The 23,556-nt window shown below is 35.6% G+C and overlaps 1 protein-coding gene across 6 annotated transcripts in view; it reads right to left on the bottom strand.

Moving 5' to 3' along the window:
* Window positions 1-23,556, bottom strand: part of TTLL7 (tubulin tyrosine ligase like 7) — a 136,853-nt gene that overhangs the window by 77,161 nt on the left and 36,136 nt on the right. For 5 of the 6 annotated variants that reach the window (XM_087448412.1, XM_087448397.1, XM_087448390.1 and 2 more), the window contains 6 exons: window positions 18,600-18,789; window positions 18,263-18,394; window positions 13,936-14,057; window positions 12,974-13,041; window positions 8,243-8,401; window positions 3,309-3,525 (listed from right to left, as the gene is read on the bottom strand). In XM_087448412.1, coding sequence (XP_087304538.1) covers window positions 3,309-3,525; window positions 8,243-8,401; window positions 12,974-13,041; window positions 13,936-14,057; window positions 18,263-18,394; window positions 18,600-18,624 — 723 coding nt within the window. In that variant the 5' untranslated portion in view covers window positions 18,625-18,789. The remainder of the gene's footprint in view (window positions 1-3,308; window positions 3,526-8,242; window positions 8,402-12,973; window positions 13,042-13,935; window positions 14,058-18,262; window positions 18,395-18,599; window positions 18,790-23,556) is intronic. The other variant, XM_087448407.1, reaches the window with a different exon arrangement.

Below are 23,556 nucleotides of genomic sequence, written 5' to 3'. Positions count from 1 at the left end.
GCAGCTATGACAGACAACTATGTACTGGGGCTTTGGGGAAAAATAAATAAATAAAAATCTTTAAAAAAAAAATAAAAAAGAAAAAAAGAAAAAAATAAAAAACAAATCATTTTTTGAGGAGCTCTCCATTTGGCAAAAATTTCTTAAAATAACTAATAGCAGTAATAAAAACACTAGCCATCCTAGTGTAAAAGTGAATAAGAAATGGAACTTTGCATTTTTCTTAAAACATTATCTTTCTAAGTAGGATTGGAAATTCCACAGTTTCACATCAACTTTGACAAAAATCCCTTCTAAACAGTTCACTGCCAGTTGGAAGTTTGCCATAAGGAGAAGTGAAGGAAGCTATGAACCAAATGGAAACCTGCAAGGGATGATTGCGATGTAACTGCTCTCCACCCTATTTTTCAGCATATACACTCCATGTAATGAATTGGGATATAAAACTTTTCAAGGATTGGCCAACTGCAACATTGGTAGCAAAAAATGAATGTTTATCATATTTCAGTGTCTGAAATTCTCTCTTTTGATTCATCAATATTTAATTCTTATAGAAATACACAGCTCATTACAAAATACATGCTTACTATTTATAAAATTGGAAATAGCAAGAAGGAAAAAAATATGCAGCAGTCTGCTGTCCAAAAACAACTAATGAGAGCATTTTGGAGTTTTTTCTCAGCCTTTTTTTCTTAAACTAATCTTTGACATAATTGTGATCTCACTTTAGATAAAATTTTGTATTTCACTTTTTTATTTTTCCTTCTCTTAATCTAGGAATTCGATCATGAAATTTTAGAGATATATGAGGAACAGTCACATTTATATAGGAAAACATCATTTTTCACATGTGAAAATCAAAGCCAGGAGATGACGTGATTTAAGAGCACTTGGCAAAGTGAGACCTAGAGGCCAGACTTTCTGACTCCCAATCTCTCATTATGATGTCCTAACCCAGTGTACTTACGCAAACTACATACATATAACTTAAGATATGAGAATAAATCACTAATCACTAATAAATCACTAATAAATCACCTAAACGAGCTTCCAAGTCTTACCATTTCCTATCTCTTCCCTTACTCTTTCCTCTCGAAACATGAGTATCTGCTTTACAAGTATGTAATCCATTCTTATCCACTCCAATTATTTTAATTATAATCTACTAGCTGACAAGTCCCAAATTATGCCTGTAGCTCAGCTCTCTCATCTGAACTTCAGACCTATACTATATATCCAAATGCTCATAGTACAGAACCATTTGGAGGTCACACAGGCACGTCAAACCAAACACAGCTTTCTGCAAAACCCTTAATAGCTCCTGTATTCCCTATCACAGTGAATAACACTCCATCCACCCAGCTGCCAATGCCAAAAATCTTGACTTTTATTCTTAATTTCTCTTTCTCTTTCTCTCATTCTACAAATTCAATCTGTCAGTATATTATATCAATGTTATCCATATTATCCTAAATATATCTTAAATCTATATTCTTATTCTTAGTCCAGCCCTACTGCTATTACTTCAAATTAAGTCATCTTTCCTCTCACATGTGGTTAGACTGGAATACAGCTTCTTGTCTCCCTCACTCTAGTCTCTCCCATCCATTCACACCCCATCTCACATTCCCCACACTGTCGACCAAGCGACCTTTTTAAGACACAAATCTCATTCCTTCTTTTCCTTGTTTAAAATCTTTCAATGCCTCCCTTCTTCTTAGGTTAAATTCCAAAATCCTAGACATGGCCTACAAAGCCCTGAAAGATCTGGCCTCTAGGACAATCCATCCTCATCTCGGAACACCCACTCCTTAGTCTGTACTTTAGCCACATTGAACTTGTCTGCTTTCTCCAGACATACCATACTGCCTCTTACCTCCAGGCCATTCTTCTACCTGGAGTTCCACCCCACCCTACCCCACCCCCAACATGGCTAACCCCTCATTATTCAGATTTCATTTTACAAACTCCCTCTCTAATCTTTATCTCCAACTGAGTTAGACGCCCGTACTATGCTCTGCCATAGCACTCTCAGTTTCTTAGACCATTACACTTACCATCGAGTATTATAATTGCTTATTTTATTTTCTGCCTCCCCACTAGACTATTGCTTTTGTGAGATCAAGTACTGTATCTGTCTTGGTCACTGTTTTTCCAAAACCAGCACCACGCCTAGAATGCAGGAGAGTTCAAACATTACTTGGTAATTGGCTACGTCCACACTTTATGACCTTAAAAGAGATGATGCTTTCTTTTATCTTCTTTTCCTGCGAAAACTTCGACAGTTCCCTTATTCTTCCTTTGCCAGGTTTACAACATTTTCATTTAATTGAACACAGTAACATTTTTGATCAGTCATTAATTTTGAAAATATGACTACTCTTAATGGAGTTAATTATGTGCATAAGATTGCAGGAATGGTAACCAGGCCTTTGACAAAATGAGAACCAATACTTAATTAATTGCAATTTTTAGTATAAATAGTAGATCCAAAAATAGAGTTAGAGGTTAACTAAACTTTTAAGTATGGATAATAAATTATAGTTTGTCTTTCATAAACTATAAATTACAGTTTATGACTTTCATGATAAATTATGATAATAAATTATAGTTTGACCTTCATAAACTATAAATTACAGCTATGAATTTATCAATATGTTATGGCTACAGAAAAGAAATCTTAATGGAAAATCTACAAAAAGCTCCATTTAATAGACTTAAAAATGTACACTGAAATTGCCAATTTATGTCTCTACTTCTCCTTTGGTAAATTTACAATCTTCTCTTTTGTTCCAACAAAAATTGATAGCACTACTTTCTGATAACTTTTGCTTTCTCTGTTTAATATACTTTCTCCCACATTCTACATGTTTAAACCATACCTTCCATACGAAGCCTACTCAAATACCACCTTCTCCATGAGGAGCTGAACACAAACTATCCCTACCTTCAACTCCATAACACTTTATCTGTACTTTTCAATGGTATACTATTTTTTATTTATATTTCTATATAAATCATTTTTATCCAGGGCCATTGCATGCACATGTGTGCTTTAAAATCCATCCTGATGCTCCCAGAGGGAGTGCCTTTTCCTAATTAGCCTGTCTGAAACAGACATTTTTTTTTATAATTTTTACAAAGCTGTCTATAAATTAAAAGCAGTCTTGTTTATGTATACATTCTTCTAGACTATAAAACCCTGAGAGGAAGGACTTTGATTCATATAACCTTTATACACAATGGTGCTTTAAAATTACAGGTGGAACAAATGAATAAAATCATACATTCTGTCTAGTATCACTTACCAAATTGGACTCATTAGGTGGAATGTATTTCTCTGTTCCCATTCGCACAAGTCCATCATGGTAGAGAAATATTTTTAGTGGATCACACGATGTTACCAGAATATAAATTCGTAAATCAAACTTGTAACCTTCCATCAGGAAAGGCTTTTCAATGTATTCTTGAACAATCAAGTGATCCTGAGATGGAAGTTTGTCACCATTTCTTATCAAAGAAATCCTAAATTTAAAGAAAAGAATTAAAAGAATAATTTGATACAGAGTCAAGATGTTTACAAAGTTATAGATAACACTCAAGAGGAAAACAGTGGACAAAGGAACTCCAAGGTCTGTCCCGCCACAAAAGCAATGAACAGCAAAAAAAAATTGTCAGAATCAACTTTTTTGGAACCCTGGTAACTAACCAAAAGCCTGTGAAAACCAGGGAACACTTAATCAAAAAAACAAATAAAAAACCACACAGCTGAATCTGTGTAAAAGAGCTTTGTGGCATTTTAACTTACTCTGGTCCCATTTCCCAACCCCCAGCTCAGCAGTGGCTGTGAACAGCAGCCCATGTTCCCAGTACAAGTACTGGTTTTAGAGGAAGCAGAATAGACTTTATTCTTGTGGTTGTTTTTTTTTTTCACCTGTCTGGTGACTCCCTGGAGGACTTCAAAGGACTTGCTTTTATCTCACTTAATTGGGAACTCTCCCAGTGCTGAGACAGCTACTTGGGGGGCAGTTGTTGAAAACATTTCAAGACAGTCCCTACTGCCTAGGGCAACAAATAACAGCTGGAGAAAACAATAGATTAACTAAAAAAATTGGGAAGAAAGACTGAAGAATGAGAATTTGAGGGGAATAAGGGCTTTGAAAAGCTCTGACATATTTCTGGGAATCTAGAAGGCCATATGCATTCCCAGAGCTAGATGCATGCTCAGGAAAGCTCTGAGAAGACCCTAAGTTAAGCTCCTACCTCTGTACCATCAGGTTCTGCACATGCAGGAAGTGAAGGCTAAGTCAGAGTTGTAAACTGCCTAGCTGAGTGTTGAAGGCATGCTGCAACACACACACACAGCCCATCTGCAAGGATTGGGAGATTCTTTTTTTGGTTCCAAGTGCTTAAGCAAATCTCTGTCCAATTACCAGCTGACCACTGATCTAACAGAACAGGAACCGCAGTGGCCACACACAACAAAGAATACAGACTTCACAAAATTATTTCAGAAAGGTCACTAAACAGATAACAACTACAACAAGCAAAACCCTGTAGAGGGAGAAAGAATCTGATTTCCAGATTACTACATTATAATATTCTAAATGACTAGTTTTCAACAAAAAATTATTAGTCATGCAAAGAAAAAACAAAGCCTGGCCCATAAACAGGAAAATTATCAATTAACAGAAACTGTTCCTGAGGAAACATTGGACTTATTAGACAATCAACTATTTAAATCGACTTGATTAAATTCATTTGAAGAGTTAAAGGAAATCACGTACAAAGAACTGGAGTAAACCATGAGAATGATATCTCACCAAATAGAGAATATCAATAGAGATAGAAATTCTTCAAAAAAAGGGGGGGGTACTCAAACAGAAATTCTGGAGTTGAAAAGTACAATAATTGAAATAAAAAATTAAGTAGAGGAGCTAAACAAAAGATTTGGGAAAGCAGAAAAAGTATCACTGAACTTGAAGATAGGTCAATTGATATTAACTAGTCTGAGCAACAGAAAGAAAAAAGAATGAAGAAAAGTGAACAGAGCTTAACAGTCCTGTGGGACACCATCAAGAACACCAGCATACTGGAGGCCAGCCTGGTGGCGCAAGCTGGTTAAGTGCGCGTGCTCCACTTCGGTAGCCTGGGGTTCGCAGGTTCGGATCCCAGGCCTGCACTGATGCACCACTTGTCAAGCCATGCTGTGGCCGCATCCCATATAAAGTAGAAGAAGATGGGCACGGATGTTAGCTCAAGGCCAATCTTCCTCAAGGAAAAAGGGGAGGATTGGCATTGGATGTTAGCTCAAGGCTAGTCCTCCTCACAAAAAAAAAAGAACACCAACATACCTATAATGGAAGTATCAAAAGAAAGAGAGAGAGAGAAAGATGCAGAAAGAATATCTGAAGAATTAATGGCTTAAAACGTCCCAATCTGATGAAAAATATTAAGCTACATATCCAAGAAGCTCAATGAATTCTGAGTAGGATAAACTTAAAGAGGTCCACACTGAGACACGTTATAATCAGTCAAAGGCCAAGACAAAGAGAGAATCTTGAAAGTAGCAAGACTGAAGCTACTCATGACGCCCAAGGGACCCTCAATAAGATGAACAGCTGACTTCTCATCAGAAACAATGGAGGCCAGAAGACAGTGAGATGACACATTCAAGGTGCTGACAGAAGAAGAAAAAGAAAACTGTTAACCAAGACTTCTATATCTGGCAAAACTATTCGAAATTGAAGGACATTCCCAGAGAAACAAAAAATGAGAGTTTGTGGCTAATATACCCGGCCTACAAGAAATGTTAAAGAGAATCTTTCAGGTGGAAATGAAAGGATACTAGACAGTAACTCGAACCCATACAAAGAAATAAAGAACATCTGTAAACGTGACTACATAGGTATATATAAAAGTCACTATTAGTAGAGTTTAGGTTTGTAACTCCTCATTTTTCCTTTATTATTTAAAACATAGCTGCATAAAACAATAATTACAAATCTATGTTGATGGCCACACAATATATACAGATGTACTTTGTGACAGTAACAACATAAAGGGGGGCAGAGCTATATAGGAGCAAAGATTTTTTTACTATTGAAACCAAACTGATATTAATCCAAACTATATTTTTATAAATTGAGATGTTAATTGTAATCCCAGGGCAACCATTAAAGAAATAACTCAAAAGTATATAGTAAGAGAAATGACAAGGAAATTAAAATGGTACACTAGAAAATATCTATTTAACACACAAAAGAGCAGAAATGGAGAAACTGAGGAATGAAATTATATAAAACATACAGAAAACAAATAGCAAAATGGCAAAAATAAATCTTTCATTTTCAACAATTACATTAAATATAAACGGATTAACTCTCCAATTCAAAGACAAGATTTGACAGACTGCATAAAAACCACATGGTCTCACTATACGCTGTCTACAAGATACTCATTTTAGATTCAAAGACTCAAATAAGTTGAAAGTGAATGGAGAGCAAAGATATTCTCCATGCAAACTGTAACCAAAAGAGAATTGGAGTGGTTATACTAATATCAGACAGAACAGACCTTAAGACAAAAATTATTACAAGAGACAAAGAAGGACAGTATATAATGATTTTAAAAAGTCAATGCATCAAGAAGATATAATAATTATAAACGTATATGTACCTAACAACAGAGCTCCAAAATATATGAAGCAAAAACTGATAGAATTGAAGGGAGAAATAGACAACAATAACAGTTGGAGTCTTCAATACCCCACTTTCAATAACAGACAGAACAACTAAATAGAAGACCCACAAGGAAATAGATCTATTCCACAGATAAGAGAGGCGTCCTTTACCCATGTACTACTGCGTTACATGAGATAATCCCTGGCAGCACAGTATGCAAAGTATGTTTTTTCAGGTATTTTTTACACTCTTGTCAAATCAGATTATTACTTATTTAGAATGCTTTAACATTAAATATAAATTTTTTGTGTGTGCGTGAGGAAGATCAGCCCTGAGCTAACATCCGTGCTAATCCTCCTCTTTTTGCTGAGGAAGACCAGCTCTGAGCTAACATCTATTGCCAATCCTCCTCCTTTTTTTTTCCCCAAAGCCCCAGTAGATAGTTGTATGTCATAGTTGCACATCCTTCTAGTTGCTGTATGTGGGACGCGGCCTCAGCATGGACAGAGAAGTGGTGCATCGGTGCACACCCGGGATCCGAACCCGGGCCGCCAGTAGCGGAGCGCATGCACTTAACCACTAAGCCATGGGGCCGGCCCTAAATATAAATATTTTTAACATTAATTTTTTAACATTAAAATTGAGAAAAATGTGAGCTTCAGTTATCCCCCCCAAAAATTCCTTTGATACTAACATATAGCTAACTAACTTTATATTAAACAATTAATATAAAATTCCCACTAATATTACATGTTTATTTTTAAAATTACTAAACCACAGTTAAAAATGTCTGATTAAATTATGAAATGATGATTATAAGTCGAAAGAAAATTTGTTGAACAATAATTTACCTGGCAGCTACATTTCCAAATATCTTTTTTTCCCCAAACATTTTAAATCAAAAGATTAAATGACTCATATGTTTTTATTAAAAACAGCCTCAGCCATATTTTCTTTGAAAAAGTACACTGCAGAAAACTAACACAAGAAAGCAAAGGAAAAAGAAATATTGAGTTGTATAATCTATTATCAGCTAACATGTCCAGTACTTGGCATTTTAGCTTAAAACGTATTCTACTCATTTTGAATCCAATTATCATAGCTACAGAAAGAAAAAACTTATTTGTAAAGCAAAGAAGATACATTTTTTACCTAAGATTTCTAGCTATGAAAAAACTAACTCCCTTTCCATTTCTTTCTCCAAGTCAACTTGGATTGTATCTACTGTATCAACTGATTTTACTCTCCAAGCTTACTCTAAAATTATTATAAAAATGCAAATTTTATGTTTAAGAAAAAACTAGAAAACACCTTTTTTTTCTATTTTGTTGTCTTCTACTAAAGTCTTATGACCTGTTGATTTAATTTTTAAATTGAATTACTGAAGCCTGTGAGACAGGCTAAATGGGCTCATTAAACATTTAGTTCCAAAAAAGTGGTAGTTAGAAACATATTTATTACTTTTTTCATATTAGTACTCAACCACGAGCAAATGCTCAGATTAATTCTTTTCCCCAATTTTTTTTTATTTTTATATATTCCAGGTGAAAAATACCTACCCATGACCCATTGCACCATTAGCTGGTTTCACTATAAAAGTCTTCTGCTTTCTTTTTTTCTTCAATTCTTTCATATAGTTCTGGAATTGCGTATATTCTGCAGGGAAGATCCATGTTCGAGGAACAAAGGTATAATCCAGAGGCCGGGACTTGATCATTCTATAAATTAGAGATAATATGAAAAGTAATTTCTGTTCAAACTTTTCTAAATTTTCTTTCTCTGTGCTACCGACATTTACTATAAGGATTTAAATTCCCTCCATTTCTTCATTTATTGATTCATTCATTGATTTATTCAACAAATGTCTATTAAGCACCTACTATGTGCTAAGCACTATTCTAGACACTGGGGGTACATCAGTGAAAAAAAAGACAAGAATCTCTGCCCTATGTACTAACTTACATATTAGTAGATCAAACATTTATTTGAGTATGTACTGTGTGCTAGGCACAGGGGGTATTAAGATAAATTAATATGGTCCTTGCCTTAAGGAATTTACATATAGGCTATTAATTAAATAGAATGTGATAAGTGCAATAAAGCCATATAAGGCAAGGTAACATGGAAAGAGTAACTCTGCCCCAGGGGTGGGGGTGGGCAGTAGGAAATGGTTCACGGCCAGGTGCCATTCACACTGCTTCTTCAAAGATGATTTTGAGTCCTCTGGGTCACCCATAAAGAGCAGTTTTTGATCGCCTTTTACTCCAGTGTTTTTTGGAGTTGAACTACTTTTCTGAGAAAACCATGTGAAGTCTCTGAGTTGGAGAGGTTTTGTTTATATGAACTACACATGCCTCTACATGTGATTTTATGGCTACAATGTACATCCTGATATTTGTGTATTTGCTACAAATCAGGCTACCTATTTGATACAAAACTCAGGGATAATACTAGGTATAAATGTTCAGTTTTGATTAATCCCAAATGTAAACCATTTTGTACATATCGATTCCCAATAAAAATGAATAAATTAGGAGAAATCTTTAAAAATATTACTATGAAAGAAAATCTGTTTCAAAAAATGTCTTCTTTATAAATGTATGCAAGTCTTTTATAAAGGAGCAGATATTGTCCCCAAATTAGATTAGTAAAAACTAAAATGGAACCACAGTATACCATATGCACAAAGGGCCTAAATTCTAAGACTAGGGTGTGGAATACATAAGCCACTTGGCTTCCACAACTAGAGGTTCATACGGTTATCATATTTCAAGTGCTCCTTCAAAAGAACCCTGTAAGAAAGTTATGCTTCCACTATAAGAAGGGAAATAATTACCTCAACTCCATCTATCAAGTCCAGAATAAGCTAACAAGCTAAATAATCTCAGTACAAAATAGGCTAACATCGACTGGTTTGAAACACACACACACACCCACACACACACACACACATCTAAAGGAAACACACTAACAGTGCTCATGTGCTTGTTTTTGTTTCCAATACCTTTAAATGTATTTATTATATTTTTAACAATGATACGAAATTAGATCAAGTTAAAGCTTTAATTAGAACAAGATATTTTATTTATTTTTTTATTTTTTTGTGTGTGTGAGGAAGATCAGCCCTGAGCTAACATCTGTCGCCAATCCTCCTCTTTTTGCTGAGGAAGACTGGCCCTGGGCTAACATCTGTGGTCAGCTTCCTCCACTTTATATGGGACGCCGCCACAGCATGGCTCTACAAGCGGTGCGTCGGTGCGCGCCGGGGATCCGAACCCCAGGCCACTGCAGCGGAGCGTGTGCACTTAACCACTACGCCACCAGACCAGCCCTGAACAATATATTTTAAAACCCACCATGTAGTATTTATGAATGATACCATTCTTTCACATATATATTTGGAAAAAAATCCAAGCACACATATATTCAGGAGAAATACTTTACTCCATTTAGGCAATCTAGCACAAATTGTTTGAAGTAAAAACGTACAGCTTTAAAAGAGACATGCGGCTTATTTGAGAATCTAAGATAACTTCTGCCCCTAGCTCTGTCATAGATTTACCAAATGATATTAAACATGTAATTTAGTTAACTCTATTTTTATATTACTAGGTCATAACTTTTTATCTAACAGAAGATTATTTTTTCCTTAAGGAGAATTCCAAGGATTCCATAGAATGGGAAATTGCCTATCTGCAATAGCCTTCTAATGGGTCTACACATAACCCTCTTTCCCCTCCAACCATACAGACTTCTGTCCTCTACAAAGCAGCCAGAAAGATCTTTTAAAAATGCAAACCTGGTGACATTACCAACTTTGTCTCCCCCTCCTCTCCATGGCATTAGGTTAAAGACCTTATCCTGAACCTCCCCCTGCAGCTGATCTCTCCCCCATTCCCCATCAACCTCTCTGTGCTCCAGCTACATTTGGCCTTATTTCAGTATCTTGATTATTCATGCTTTCTCCCCCCACATGACTCAGCCATGCTATCTTCCTGCCCAGAAGGCTGTTACCTACCATCTCCACCTACTCATCACTCATATTTCAGCTTCCACGCCACTTCACTTCCTCAGGGAAACTCCGATGCCTGCCCAAGTTAGAAGTCCTTCACGCTGAACTGATTTAGAACTATGTAGCTCTATTTCATAGCACTTTTCACAGTTGCAATGCAAAGTTGTAAAAGCTCTAAGTCTGCTTTTGATCACCTCATGTGCCCAGAGCCCAGCACAGTGCCTGACATGCAACAGATATTCAATAAATGTGTTACACAAAAATAAACAACTTAAATGAAATACATGGCCAAAACTTTACAGAGGTAATTCCCTTTCTCTGAAGTCCATCTTCCTATAACCCCTATGTTATTAAATCACACCACCTACTCAACATCCTAAGCCAGAAACCCAGGAGTCATCCTGGAGACTTCTCTCCTCCTCTCCTTTAATTCTCACATCACAGCAGTTTTCAAGTCCTATCAATCCTATTTCCTTCACATCTTTCAGGTTTACTTTCTCTTCCCCATTCCCACTCTCTCTCTTTTGGCTTATTAGATGCTCATTATTTCTCACCTAGATGTCGACCATCATCTCCTCCAGGGCTTTCTCCTTCTAGTCCTAGCTTCACTGAATCCATTATCTACAATAACACCAAGATTATCTAAAACATACTATTGGGGGCTAGCCCAGTGGCATAGTGGTTAAGTTTGTGCACTCCGCTTCGGTGCCCAGGACTCGTGGGTTCAGATCCCGGGCACGGACCTACGCACCACTTATCGAGACATGCTATAGCAGCTGTCCCACATATAAAGTAGAGGAAGATGGTCACAGATGTTAGCCCAGGGCCAATCTTCCTCAGCAAAAAGAGGAGGATTGGCAACAGATGTTAGCTCAGGGCTAACCTTCCTCACCAAATAAATAAATAAATAAAGCATATTACTTCTCCACTTAAACCCATTAAATAATGCCTTCTTTAAAGAAATTAAAGAATCAATGATTAAATAAAAGATAATAACATGGCATACATAGCCTGGCCTTTGCATTTATCTCTAGTATCATTTCAGGTTGAGCCTCCCAATACCCTTCACCACCATAGAAACTGCTTCAACTTCCCCAAACAAATCATGTTGCTTTAAGACTCCATATATTTTCTCCCACTATTGTCTTTGCCTAAAATCTCCCCACCTTCTTCTCAAACGGTGATCTCCTATACACTTTTCAATATCCATCTCATACTTTAATTTCTCTAGAAAGCCTTTCCTGTCCTCCAAAAAATGATCTCTCCCACCATCTGTCACCACCATACATTCACTCCACCTCTCATGCGGCACCATCAAATTGTATTGTATGTATCAGTCTCTCTCCATTACTAAAATGTGAGTGCCAGGCAGGGACTAGGCCTTAGTTACCTTGTTTACTTCAAAGTTAGCACTCTCTGGGGCATACAGTAGACATGCAAAAATTATTTGTTGAGTGAATGGATGTATAAATTTACACATGGATGCATACTAATATTTCTTTAATTACACACAAAAGTTGACTAACCTTCCTCTGTGAAAGAGTTCTCTTTTTAAAAAATTTTCTCAATTTATCACTCAACTTTCTTAACCTAAAAAAAATCTAATCAACAGAAATATAAACTGCATAAATTCTGTAGTTAATTCAGTATAACACTTGAGTACCTGTTAACAGTTTTTCCCATGAAAGCAAATTGTTACTCTAAATATTGGTCTCAGAGATAATTATATGTGCATGTATGTCCCTGGCTGGGCACATATACACGTGTCTATGTGTACGTGTGTGCACACACATACCTACTACAGTGCCTGGCATATGTTAGACGCTCAATAACCAGTATATGAACACACACATGCGTACACACATGGCATATAATGCAACAAATAAGTTCCTGCAAGGTTTAACTGAAAATAAATAAGTATATATTGAATACCACATACTGATAACCTCTTATATTTAAAAGAAAAACTTATGTTGCTAGAGAGACAGTAAGTTTCAGTAAAAAGAACCCTGAGATTCTAGAGAACAGGATTCTGCTCCAGCTCTGCTAGTCACTATTTGCTTGACTTTGTGCAAGATCTTCATGTCTCTGACCCTCAGTTACCTCCTTTGCAAAGTGGAAGAACAGCACAGGGAACTTTTAAGACCCTTTTAGCTCTAAAATTTCTCTCTTCCATCATAATATTTCAAATCAATGCAACATTATGAAAGGTAGCACTATAATATTCACAATGTAAATTTCCAACAGGTCTTCTCTATTACAAGAAAATGAAGATTACTTGGTCATATTTCTTGCTAAGAAATCCTTCCTACAGATCTCCCCCATTCCTGGAAAATGGTTGATCCTCTGGAAAATAAAAAGGTAAACATTAATATTCTCATTGACTTAATAAATATATTCATTTATACTATAATACAGTTATACAGTATAATACAATATTACAGTTACATCCATCCTTTGAGTTTAATGTTTAATAAACTGACAATTATTAATGTAAAATATTTAAAATTAAATGACCTATAATGAATTTCTGGAATTAAGGAATCTATGGTAATCAGAGAATAAAATTGCAAACTTTTAAAGAAATCAGAAAACAGTAGGTAGACATTAAATTAAGTTATAATCTTCTGTGTTGAGTAACTGGTAATTCAATGTCCAAATTATTTTTGGTATTCTAGATTTACTATATTCATACAGATAAACACTCCAGAAAAACTGGTGAAAATGGACTTATTTGTTCCCGATAGTCAATTTCACATTACCCTCTAACAGATGAAGAAGACTACACAAACTATCAATTGTCTAAAATTCCACATATTTGGCTTTTTAGTTTCAGCTTTTCATTTTTTAAATATAAGTTTGTATTACATTCTAAAAATAAAACAATGAAGCTAGATTTCACAAAGCCAACATTACAAGGTGTTTCCACATCCTGATCTCTCTCTGCGGTCTATTCCACATCACTCATCTTTAAGCACAACGCAAAAGAACCAGCCCAGGAAGCGTTTTCTTCTAAAAATCCTTCCTTAACGATGGAAAGAGGTTAAAAGCTAAACTTGAAAGGATGCAGGCTTCATGCAAAGAGTCAGTACAACTGGATAGCAACAAAACAGGCTATTCGGGTAAGTTAGAACCGAAATTTAATATGTCAACATACTCAGAACCCTATCTAAAGAAAATTACAATGGAATTCATGTAACTTTCCAAATGACCAATAATTGGTCATGATTAATTTCCCACCTGGTAATTTTGCAGCTCTGCAATCTTTTCCTGCTGAACCGCAGAGTCACACCATATAAGGTTACTTGTTTCATCCTCATCTGGAGTTTTCATAAACCCCATTTCATCTATTACTAAACGAACTGCAAGGAAACAGTTAAGTTAAACCAAAATTAACATACTTTGAAATATATTCATTGTGGAAACATTTTTTGATATATATAAATTTTAGTTCACAGTATTTCATTTGTAAAATATCCATTAGCTATAGAATAACCTTATTTTTAGTTTCACCAATTTGTCTGGGGCCAAATTATACTCAATAGTAACTGAGAACTGTTTTTAGGTTGCACCCAAGATCCTTGGTTTCAATCCTCTGAGATTTAACAGGTACACACACTGCTAAAGAGTTTAGTGATTATTCATAGCACAAAACATACACACAGCTGAGACAACACCTCTATCAGGAAAATGTACTTTTATGGCTTTTTCACGACCTTGGTCTAGTTACAAAAGGGAAAAGGTAAAAATAGCCCCGGATCATCAGACCTATCCTATACTTTCTACCTCCCTATTTCAAATTATTTTTAGCAGTTAAAACCAAGTCAGCTATGTTGACTCAGGATATGAAATAATGAAGCAGAATTCACAGTAGAGATTTGGAAACTGGCCCTCCTATCTGCTCCCAACCCTCCAATCCTATTGAAAAAAATTCATGCTCAGAGGAAAGCTTGTTTTTTTGTACAAACTATATGCTCCTCTCTAACTTGGATATCATAATGAACATACTGATATTTTTCTTCCAATGAATTTCAAGTTTAGAATAAATATAAGCAAATACTTAGCATAAATTTTGGCTTTGTATAGATAAGGAGAAATGGCAAAAAGGGATCAATTATCTGAATTTACTTGGCTCAAGTATGAAAGTAATGACCAGACACCCATTGGTCTCAAGTCCTGGGGACTCTTGACTGTTTTTTGGCTGAGGAGAAATAAAGGACTTTTTCTGCAACAGTGCCTAAAAGAAGAGGACAGTGATTAGAGGTGGATGAGGTCTGAGAGAGGACCGTTGAGTGGAAGTTGCTGTTTTCCATGAGAGCCTTTGTAAAACTTGGGCTTGTTCTGAAGGCCCAGGTGACAATGTACTTGGGGAAAGGGCTGTTCCTCTCTCGTCTGCCACAGACCACCATGCAGCTTTGGCGTCCTGAGGGCTCAGGAGCTGCTGTGCCACCCAGAGCTCATAGGGAGGGCACGGGGAATAGCAACACAGCCTGGAAAAATCCTTTAACGGGCTCATAAGCAGAGAACAATGATGAGGCCAGAACAACAGCTCAGGAGCACACCTGTTCCTGAGCACATGAGAGACACTGTCTGGGGCCTCTCAAAAGAAGTGGGAAGACCTTGATGACAGAAACGGAACTAGTGCAATTACGGAGGGAGGGAGCGTAAGGAGCTACTACAACGTGGGTATTAATGTATACATGGGCCGGTGAGGCTGGGGACACTCAGGTTACATAACAATGGTAGAAAAGACCCATTTCTTCTTTAGATTCACAAAATCAAATTTGTAAGGTCAGTCATATACAAATCTCTTTTATCATGAAAGTCAAAGCTTGCAGAGCTGACAAAGTTAACCTTCAAAGAAAAATACAATGTTGAGTATTAAACTATCACTTTTTTCAGCTAAGCTATTTAATCATATTTTTGTTAGAACTGAAATTTTAAGGATATCATCCTCCACTGCATAGAAAAGAAATTCCTTTAACATGTCAGTTCCAAATAGAAGGCTGTTGACAGCTAAGGTCTAAATCCATGCTTTTAAATGTTGGTCTTTTAGGAGCTCTCTTTTGAAAAAGAGATGAAATAATTGCCTCCATATTGAATTTCTACCAAACCAAACTCCTTATCGGTAAAACAGAGATAACTATACAACCATTTTTCTCATATTTCCCTTTATAAAGTTACGTATCCCCTTCTCCAATCTTTCTTGTTCCCATTTAATGAAAATTACCAAAAATACATTCCTCACAAATTCGTCTTACTTTTTTTTGCCTTGACCCATAGAGCTTTCAGAGGCTGTTCAGGAGTTCTAAAAATAGGAACCCATGCCACAACTCTCTGAATTTTGATACAGAAGACACCTTGATGTTCCTCATTTTAAATTTCAATTCATATTTTATTTAGGCAGCATGATATAGTAAAAAGAACATTGAATTTAGAACCAAATTAATTCAGGTTCAAGTTCCACTTTTGCCATCTGTATGACCTTGGGTACATTACTAACTCTCACCGAGCTTCAGTTTCTTAAACTCTGCCGTAAGGGAATCATAAAAAATAATAATGTGAAATTTCATGATGTATTAATTCTAGGACTACCATGAGAACGTACTTCACTATTCCACAACATGTCTACCTGAGGAACTATGAGAGAAATTTCTCTCAAGACTCAGGAATAGAAAAAGTCATATTTCCTCTGAATAACCAGCATGATTTTATCTTCTGGTCTCTGTGCATTCTAAAATTGGTAAGGTTTCAATATTTGCTTTGGTTGCTAGGAAGCTCTGAGTCAAATCCATGCCCATCTCTAACTACAGAGGATCTCATGGAATGTACTTTGTATTCTTGTCAGCCACAAGATTCACCTCATATTACTATCTTTATTTTTCCTTATTTATTTTCTTCTGGCTATTAGCCACTTCAAATTCACTATTAGAGTGAGGAAAGGCAGGGGAAAAGTAAGCAAGGGAGTAACACAGCCTATTTCACAGGGTTATCTGGAAGATTAAATGAGGTAATGCATGTGAAAATATTTAGTCAAGGGTAATAAATAGGATTAATATTAAAACTAGTAGCAGTCAAAGTATTCTACATGAGGAAACAGGTAATGCCAGGGCAAAAGCACAAGTGTCCTGCCTATGGCCTAATTATCTTTCCATTATATAATTCAGCCTGACAAGGGAGCAGTAATTAAATTACAAGAAGCTAGCAGCTGCATATCACTAAGTTAAATAAGGGAAGAGAAAGGTAGCACTTTCTCCATGACACACGGCCAGTTCTCTTTCCCTCCCTATACTTCGCTCTGTATTCTCCCAGCAGTCCCTGATCCAAGGCTCCAAGCCTGATCTACCCAGGAATCTTGCTAAACCCCACTGAGCAGGCTCAGTAAAGAGGTCCAGACCCGGTATGAAGAATGCTCATGCCACTTCAGCCCTGAGAAAACTTCCTGGGAAAGCGAGAGGGAACTGCACTTGATCACTCTCCTTTAGAGCCAGGTTCCTTATGAACCCCACCAGAACCTTCAAAATAAACCAGAGGGTAAGGTAACGCCACCCATCAATCACTTTTACAGTGGTCACCTTCCTCTTCTTTTTTCACTCTAGAAAACACGCTGCAAATAAACCCTGAACCTTTCACATCTCGCTCTTCCACACTAACTTGCTTAAAGTCTTTTCCTCTGAGGAACACTTGCTGGAATAGAGTATTGGGGGATCTCAATTCCAATGAAATAGTCCATTAATTGCTGATGAACTTCAGTGAATTACTGTAAATGGAAATGAGACTCTCAAAGATTAGTAAGGGTAAGAATAATTAACATCCATGAGGGTCATATGATTTTCCTCAACTCTTTTAATGCAAAATTATTAAGAAAATGAAGAAGATTATTGGAGTACTTATGGTATTCATAATGAGTTTTGCAATGTTGGGCAAAAGTATCTTAAGCAATTAATTCTTTTTATATATTCTCTACACCACAGATATTACTTACACATAAAAACTAGAATTCTATTAATAAAAAGCAACAGCATCATAAAAAGAATTCTTTAAAGCATAAAGAGAAACATGTTTTTACTCTGTTCTTTAAGTCAGGCTTTCATTGTTTAATAAAAATCTCAAATTTTTCACTTTTCATTTTACATTTAACATTTTAATCTAGTTAAAAAATTATTTACAAAATAATGAATGCTACAGATTAAACAAAATTTTAGCCCCAAGTGAAAAATATATTAGAATGATACAATTCGCCTAAGCACATCTACATTTAAAGATTAGAATTAGAACCATTGGGTTTTAATGTTCACATTATTTTATACTTGATTTAAAAATTAAGTATTAATCAAAATCATATATATTTAATCCTATCGCATTAATAGTTAAACCTTTTAGTTTACATTGATGTTCTATTTGATTATTGACATGTTAAATATCTCATAAAAAAGAAAATTTTATAGCAGGTCTTTAAAAATCCATTACATTAAAGATAATTATCTCTCTGAATTTCTACTTTGTTTTCAACATCAAACTAGTTTTTCCAACAATTATGACAATCTCATGACTCTGAGAGACCTACCAATTTCAAACTTTGTCCCAGCAACATTTGCTGTAATGGTTCCTTTCTTTTTCTTCTTTCTGACTTTCCTTTTCATTGTGCTTTGATAAGGCAATTCTGTATTCAGATCCAGGGGAGAGGGTCCCTGAATAACTTTAAAAGAAATGTAAGCCAACCAAATATCACTGAAATAACAAAAATTCCATATCAGAGAACACGAATGCCCCACCCCAAGGTAAAATTATAAGTTCTGGTTCTTTAAGAGTCCCCCATTAATTTTTAATTCTTAAAAAAAAATCAGCAGCGATGATCTATAATACATCCATATTTTGTAATGTGATTAAGTCAATCTGCTTACCTCTTTCTTGAGGCAGAGATGGCATTATTCTCTGTGCCGATTAGCAACCACTGTGTGTTTGCTCTCAGGAAAGCTAGAAGGCCCACATTAGGCTAAGTAGGATATGCCTCCAAATCACTGAAAGTTCCTATCATATTATCTGCATGGAATTCTCAGATTTCAGGACACAAGTTATGGGATAAGAAGGTACCTGTAGGGATTTTAAAACGAAGTCATTTAGAAAACAACTTTTAAGAAGTTTTTTTTAATATATGCCAATACTATTCTTTTTAAATGTCAAAGAAGAGTGAAAGTTAATGTATTCAATCAACAAATCTTTGTTAATTTATTAAACCTTATGCAAAATCCCAAGTGATAGGTCCCTATCTTAAAAAGTGCACAGTCTAGAGGAGGAGGTTTTATATACATCACACATCATATTTACACACAATAAATAACAGGCCACCCACAAACAACAACAATATTCACTACAATTTATTGAACACTTATTATCTTAGGCCACTTATACCACTTAATCTTTCAACAAAACTATGAGGTAGAAGCTTTCAACAAAGCTTCTACCTCATTTTACAGATTTTACAGATAAGTACATTGAGCTCAGAAAGGACAAATCTTTGCGAAGAAAGTATGTGACAAAGTGGAGATTAAAATTAAAATCTCTCTGATGTCAAAACCACTGCCCTTAACCAGGGCCCCGTACAACCTTCAACCCAATGCCTGAAACTTAGCAGTAGTACTGCTTTCAATACGAAACAGTGAAGTGAGTGCCCAAGTAGAGGTCACATGTTGACAGAATGCAGAGAAACGAGATTCCTTTTTAGGGGGTGGGGGAGAACTTTATAAAAGGGACCACATTTGAATTGTGCCTTTAAAAATGAGAATAATTTTGAAAGGCAGAAACGGGAGGAGTCAGTACTCTGATGATCTCATTTCGGCACATAGAGGAACACAATAAACATTTTTTAATGAATGAACTAATTTGGTTTGGCTATACCCTGACATGGCCTATATTATTTTTCACTTATGTTTTCATTGTGTATGTATGAACCTAGGTATTTATGCCCTGATCACACTACACTGCCCAGTCTATACCATCAACTTTCTAATCTCTCCCTTCAAAGAATCTTTGAGTTCTTGTAAAATGTCTCTAAACACAATGAAAAATAATAAAAACTATCATGATAAACAAATGATATCAACACCTTTATCAGGAGATTATCAGGTTTATTAGAAATTCAGAAATATTCAGAAATTCAGCTACATAAAATGTGACTCATATACATCACCCCAACACTAATTATTAATAATAAGATTCATTATTACAGAAAATTTAGAACTTAATTTGTTCTCAGGTATCATTTTTACTAAAATGATTCTCTAGAATAATTCAATATCAAAACTAGGGAACTATTATTTATTACAGACCAACTATGGGCAGGCACTATGTTAAGAATCTAAGATATTTTACCTCATTAACAAACCTGAAACTTAGGTATCATTTCCCCCAATTCTCAGATATGGAAATTAAGGATAAATAAGTTAAATAAATAAAGGTAACACAGCGTATAAATAGAAAAGCTAGGCTTTGAACCCAATTCTATCTATTCTATTCACCAAGCCCCACTATTTTCAGACACGGTGCTGATATGTATATAGATATAAAAAAAGTTTGTAACCCTATTGCAGTACATACTGCAAGATATGGGTGTTTTCTGGGAATTCACAATACTTCAAACAGTGAAACCACAGTAAACATCCCTAACCTGATCTCAGCTCCCAATTCTAAGCTGGAAAGAGACTAAATCACTTTTCAGAATAAAAGAAAGGAGTTGTCTAAAGTTCAGTTTGATTTCTTTCTGGAAGTTCTCTGATACCTCAGGAGGTAACTATTTGAGTTTACAAGTCCTTGTCCAACATCTTGTTACTGGAGTAAACAAAGATCCTCTTATGGTAACAGAGTACTTATTACATTGAAAGTAGGTGACAAAGTCAACAAGAGTTTGAGAACAAAGTTTGGCTAACTATACTGACAATAATTTAGCAATTGTTATAGGCTGTAAAAAGAGATTTGTTAATTTCTGACTTTAAAAATGAGCCAAATGACTTTGATTCGTACAGAACTCAAAACAAGAACTGTTATCCCTTCCCCCAACCATATAGGAATTTAAAGGCCTTACAATTATTTTATCCATATATATGTTTTACTTAATTCCATTTATGGTTTGGTGAATAACAATAAAAGTGCTTTAACAAACTCAAGGACTTCATTCTGCTATCTCAATTCTAATCATTTCACTTTATTTTAAGCAAGAGATTTGAGATGACAGATTGATCACACCACTCAGAGGAGCCATGGTTACCTACTTTCCAAAAGCAGAAAGCATGTTTCAGTTACCTCTGAAATACTTGAAGCCAACAGTTTAAGTTTCGCTGCAAAGTAGAATCACCTGAGGAGTTTTTGAAAATCCTGGTGCCCAGGCTTCAACTCAGACCCAGGTATCAGCATTTTTAAAGCTCTCCAAATGATTCTAGTGTGCAGCCAAGGTTGACAACCCCTGCTGGTAGCACATAATGGCGCTGAAGCAACTAACAGTCAATTACAACACAGACATATGAAATTGTAAGGAAAAAGTAAAACAAGAAAACTCTCGTAACTGTATAAAAAAGGTGAAGTAGGTAAAAGTCATCTATAAAAATCTTCATGTCTAGTTCAACTAAATAAATTGGGAAAAAGAATTAGGATATTAGCAGAAACTGATTTCTAAGACAAAGGAACAATTTTATTTTGCAAATAAAGAAGCCATTTTAAAAAGGAATCAATTTTCCAAAATTTGAAGCAAATGGTAACCTTGAATGTAGAACTTCAAGTGCTACCATGCAAAACAACAGATACACATGACTGAAATAACAAAAAAAATAATTCCAATGCATTAGTGCTAGAGTACCCTTTCTTCCAAGTTCTTCCTGTTAAATTTCTACCATCACTTAAAATCCAGATAAATTTCCACTTTTTCCTTAAAGCTTCCTCTGATCATGTCTGAAGAAATTCATTTCTCTCTCTTCCATTTATCCTAGAGACTGTTATTTGTACCCCTATCATATCACCAACAGCAAACCAAGAAGGTAAGCTCTGTGAAGACAGTGGTTTTCTTCTATCTTGTTCACTCCTCCACTCCCAGAACCTAGAATAGCACCTAACACAGTGCTCAATAAGCTCTTGTTCATGAATTTAAAAATCAATTAATTAATTAACGACAGCTAGGAGTAAGGAGAGGTGGTCATGGGGCTCTGAGAAGCAAATACATATCACTTACAATATAATACGTTCACATTTTTAAGTGAAAAAAGCAAAGTATATAAAAGTTGTCATTTGGGTAAAACAATAGAAGAATATATGGAATACATGCACAGAGTAGCAGTGGCTTGTTGTGGCTGGGAGCAGAGCTAAGGGAGACTTACTTTTATGTACACCTTTTAGTACCCTGTGCATGTATTATCTATTCAAAAAGTTAAATATACGTGATAAAAGTCTGTATCAACATTATCATGTTGATAACAAAAACCATCAAACTTTGTATTTCATTTCGATGAAAATAATTTCATTTATATGAAAGTATAATATGGTAGAAAGAGCACTAAACAAGAAATCAGTTCGAATTCTTATCCTTTACTCTGCCGCTTACCAGACAGACGACTTAATTTCTCAATATGTAAAAGGAAGGAATTGACTTTTTCCAGCTCTAAAGTCTAAAATGCCAACCAGTGAGGATAGCATTGTTGATGTTTTTGTTGACAACAAGATGAAGACAAAACACCTTTTGTGTAAACAACACAAGGGGAACTCAGACCTTCCAGAACAATCCCCAAAAACCCATGCCCAGGTGAATACTATACATGGGCCTTTTTCATTTGTGTATTTGTATTTGTGAAGTTTAGCTTACCACAGATTACTAAAACAATCTAACAAAAGGTCAGTGGGAACCAAATTTAGAGCTAAGTTGAAAATACGTAAAAAAATATTAAATAAAAATGTAATAAAAGCTGTTTTATGGTGAGGAGGGGAAAGAGAAAGGAATCAATATAAACCAGTACTTACTGCATACTAAGGACTTTCACACAACTTTGTGTATATTTAGTCCACCCAATAAGTGCCCCAGTACATTTTATTCTGATTTTACATATGGGAAATTTAGACTCCGTGGTTAAGCGACTTGCTCAAAGTCACACCTAATAGGTGACAAGGAAGTGGTTTGTCTCTAAAGCCCAGGTCCTTTCCTATTTTTTATAATACTTTCAAAATTCAGTCTTTAAACATGACATATTGAAGATTTCACAAAGAAGCTTGACTGGAACTATTTTAAAAGCTAGGGAAGGAGAGCAAGAGAATCAAACTGTGGTTTAAAATGTGGTTGAGATCACAAAGTTGCATCAGATTGAATTTCTCTTCTTGGAACACCTAGGCAGCTATCATAGCCAGACTGTCTTCCTGTTTCCCCTTCCTGAATGTTCTGCAATTCCACAAATACTGTTATGTATCAGGCACTGTTCTCAGTGAACAAAATGGATAAAAATTTTCTTTCTTTGTGGTGCTTGTATTCTAGTGGGGGAGAGACAAACAATAACATTAAACATATTCAATAACTAAAGAAAATGCTAAGTACTATGGGGAAAAAAAAAACAGAGCTAGTTAGGAGATCAGGAGTGTGGGGGGAAAGCAAGGAGGATTGCAATTTTAAATACTGTACCCAGATAGTCCTCAAAGGAAGGTGATATTTCAAGGAGGGCAATGACTTGTTATCACAAGAGGAGTCAATAAAAATATGACACATATGTGCACATACGGGCATGTAAGCGTGTATGGATGGGAACATGTGTGATGGGGAGGGCGTGCGGAAATGGACTACTTTCTGTGACACTGAACGATCTTTAAGCCCTCCATATGGTTCTTCTTCCTAAA

This window comes from Ceratotherium simum, chromosome 2 (assembly GCF_057802395.1).
Source record: "Ceratotherium simum simum isolate JZ-2026a chromosome 2, ASM5780239v1, whole genome shotgun sequence".
NCBI classification, from domain to species: domain Eukaryota; kingdom Metazoa; phylum Chordata; class Mammalia; order Perissodactyla; family Rhinocerotidae; genus Ceratotherium; species Ceratotherium simum.
The sequence above is the reverse complement of the archived record's forward strand: the minus strand, read 5'-3'. Positions and strand labels throughout refer to the sequence as shown.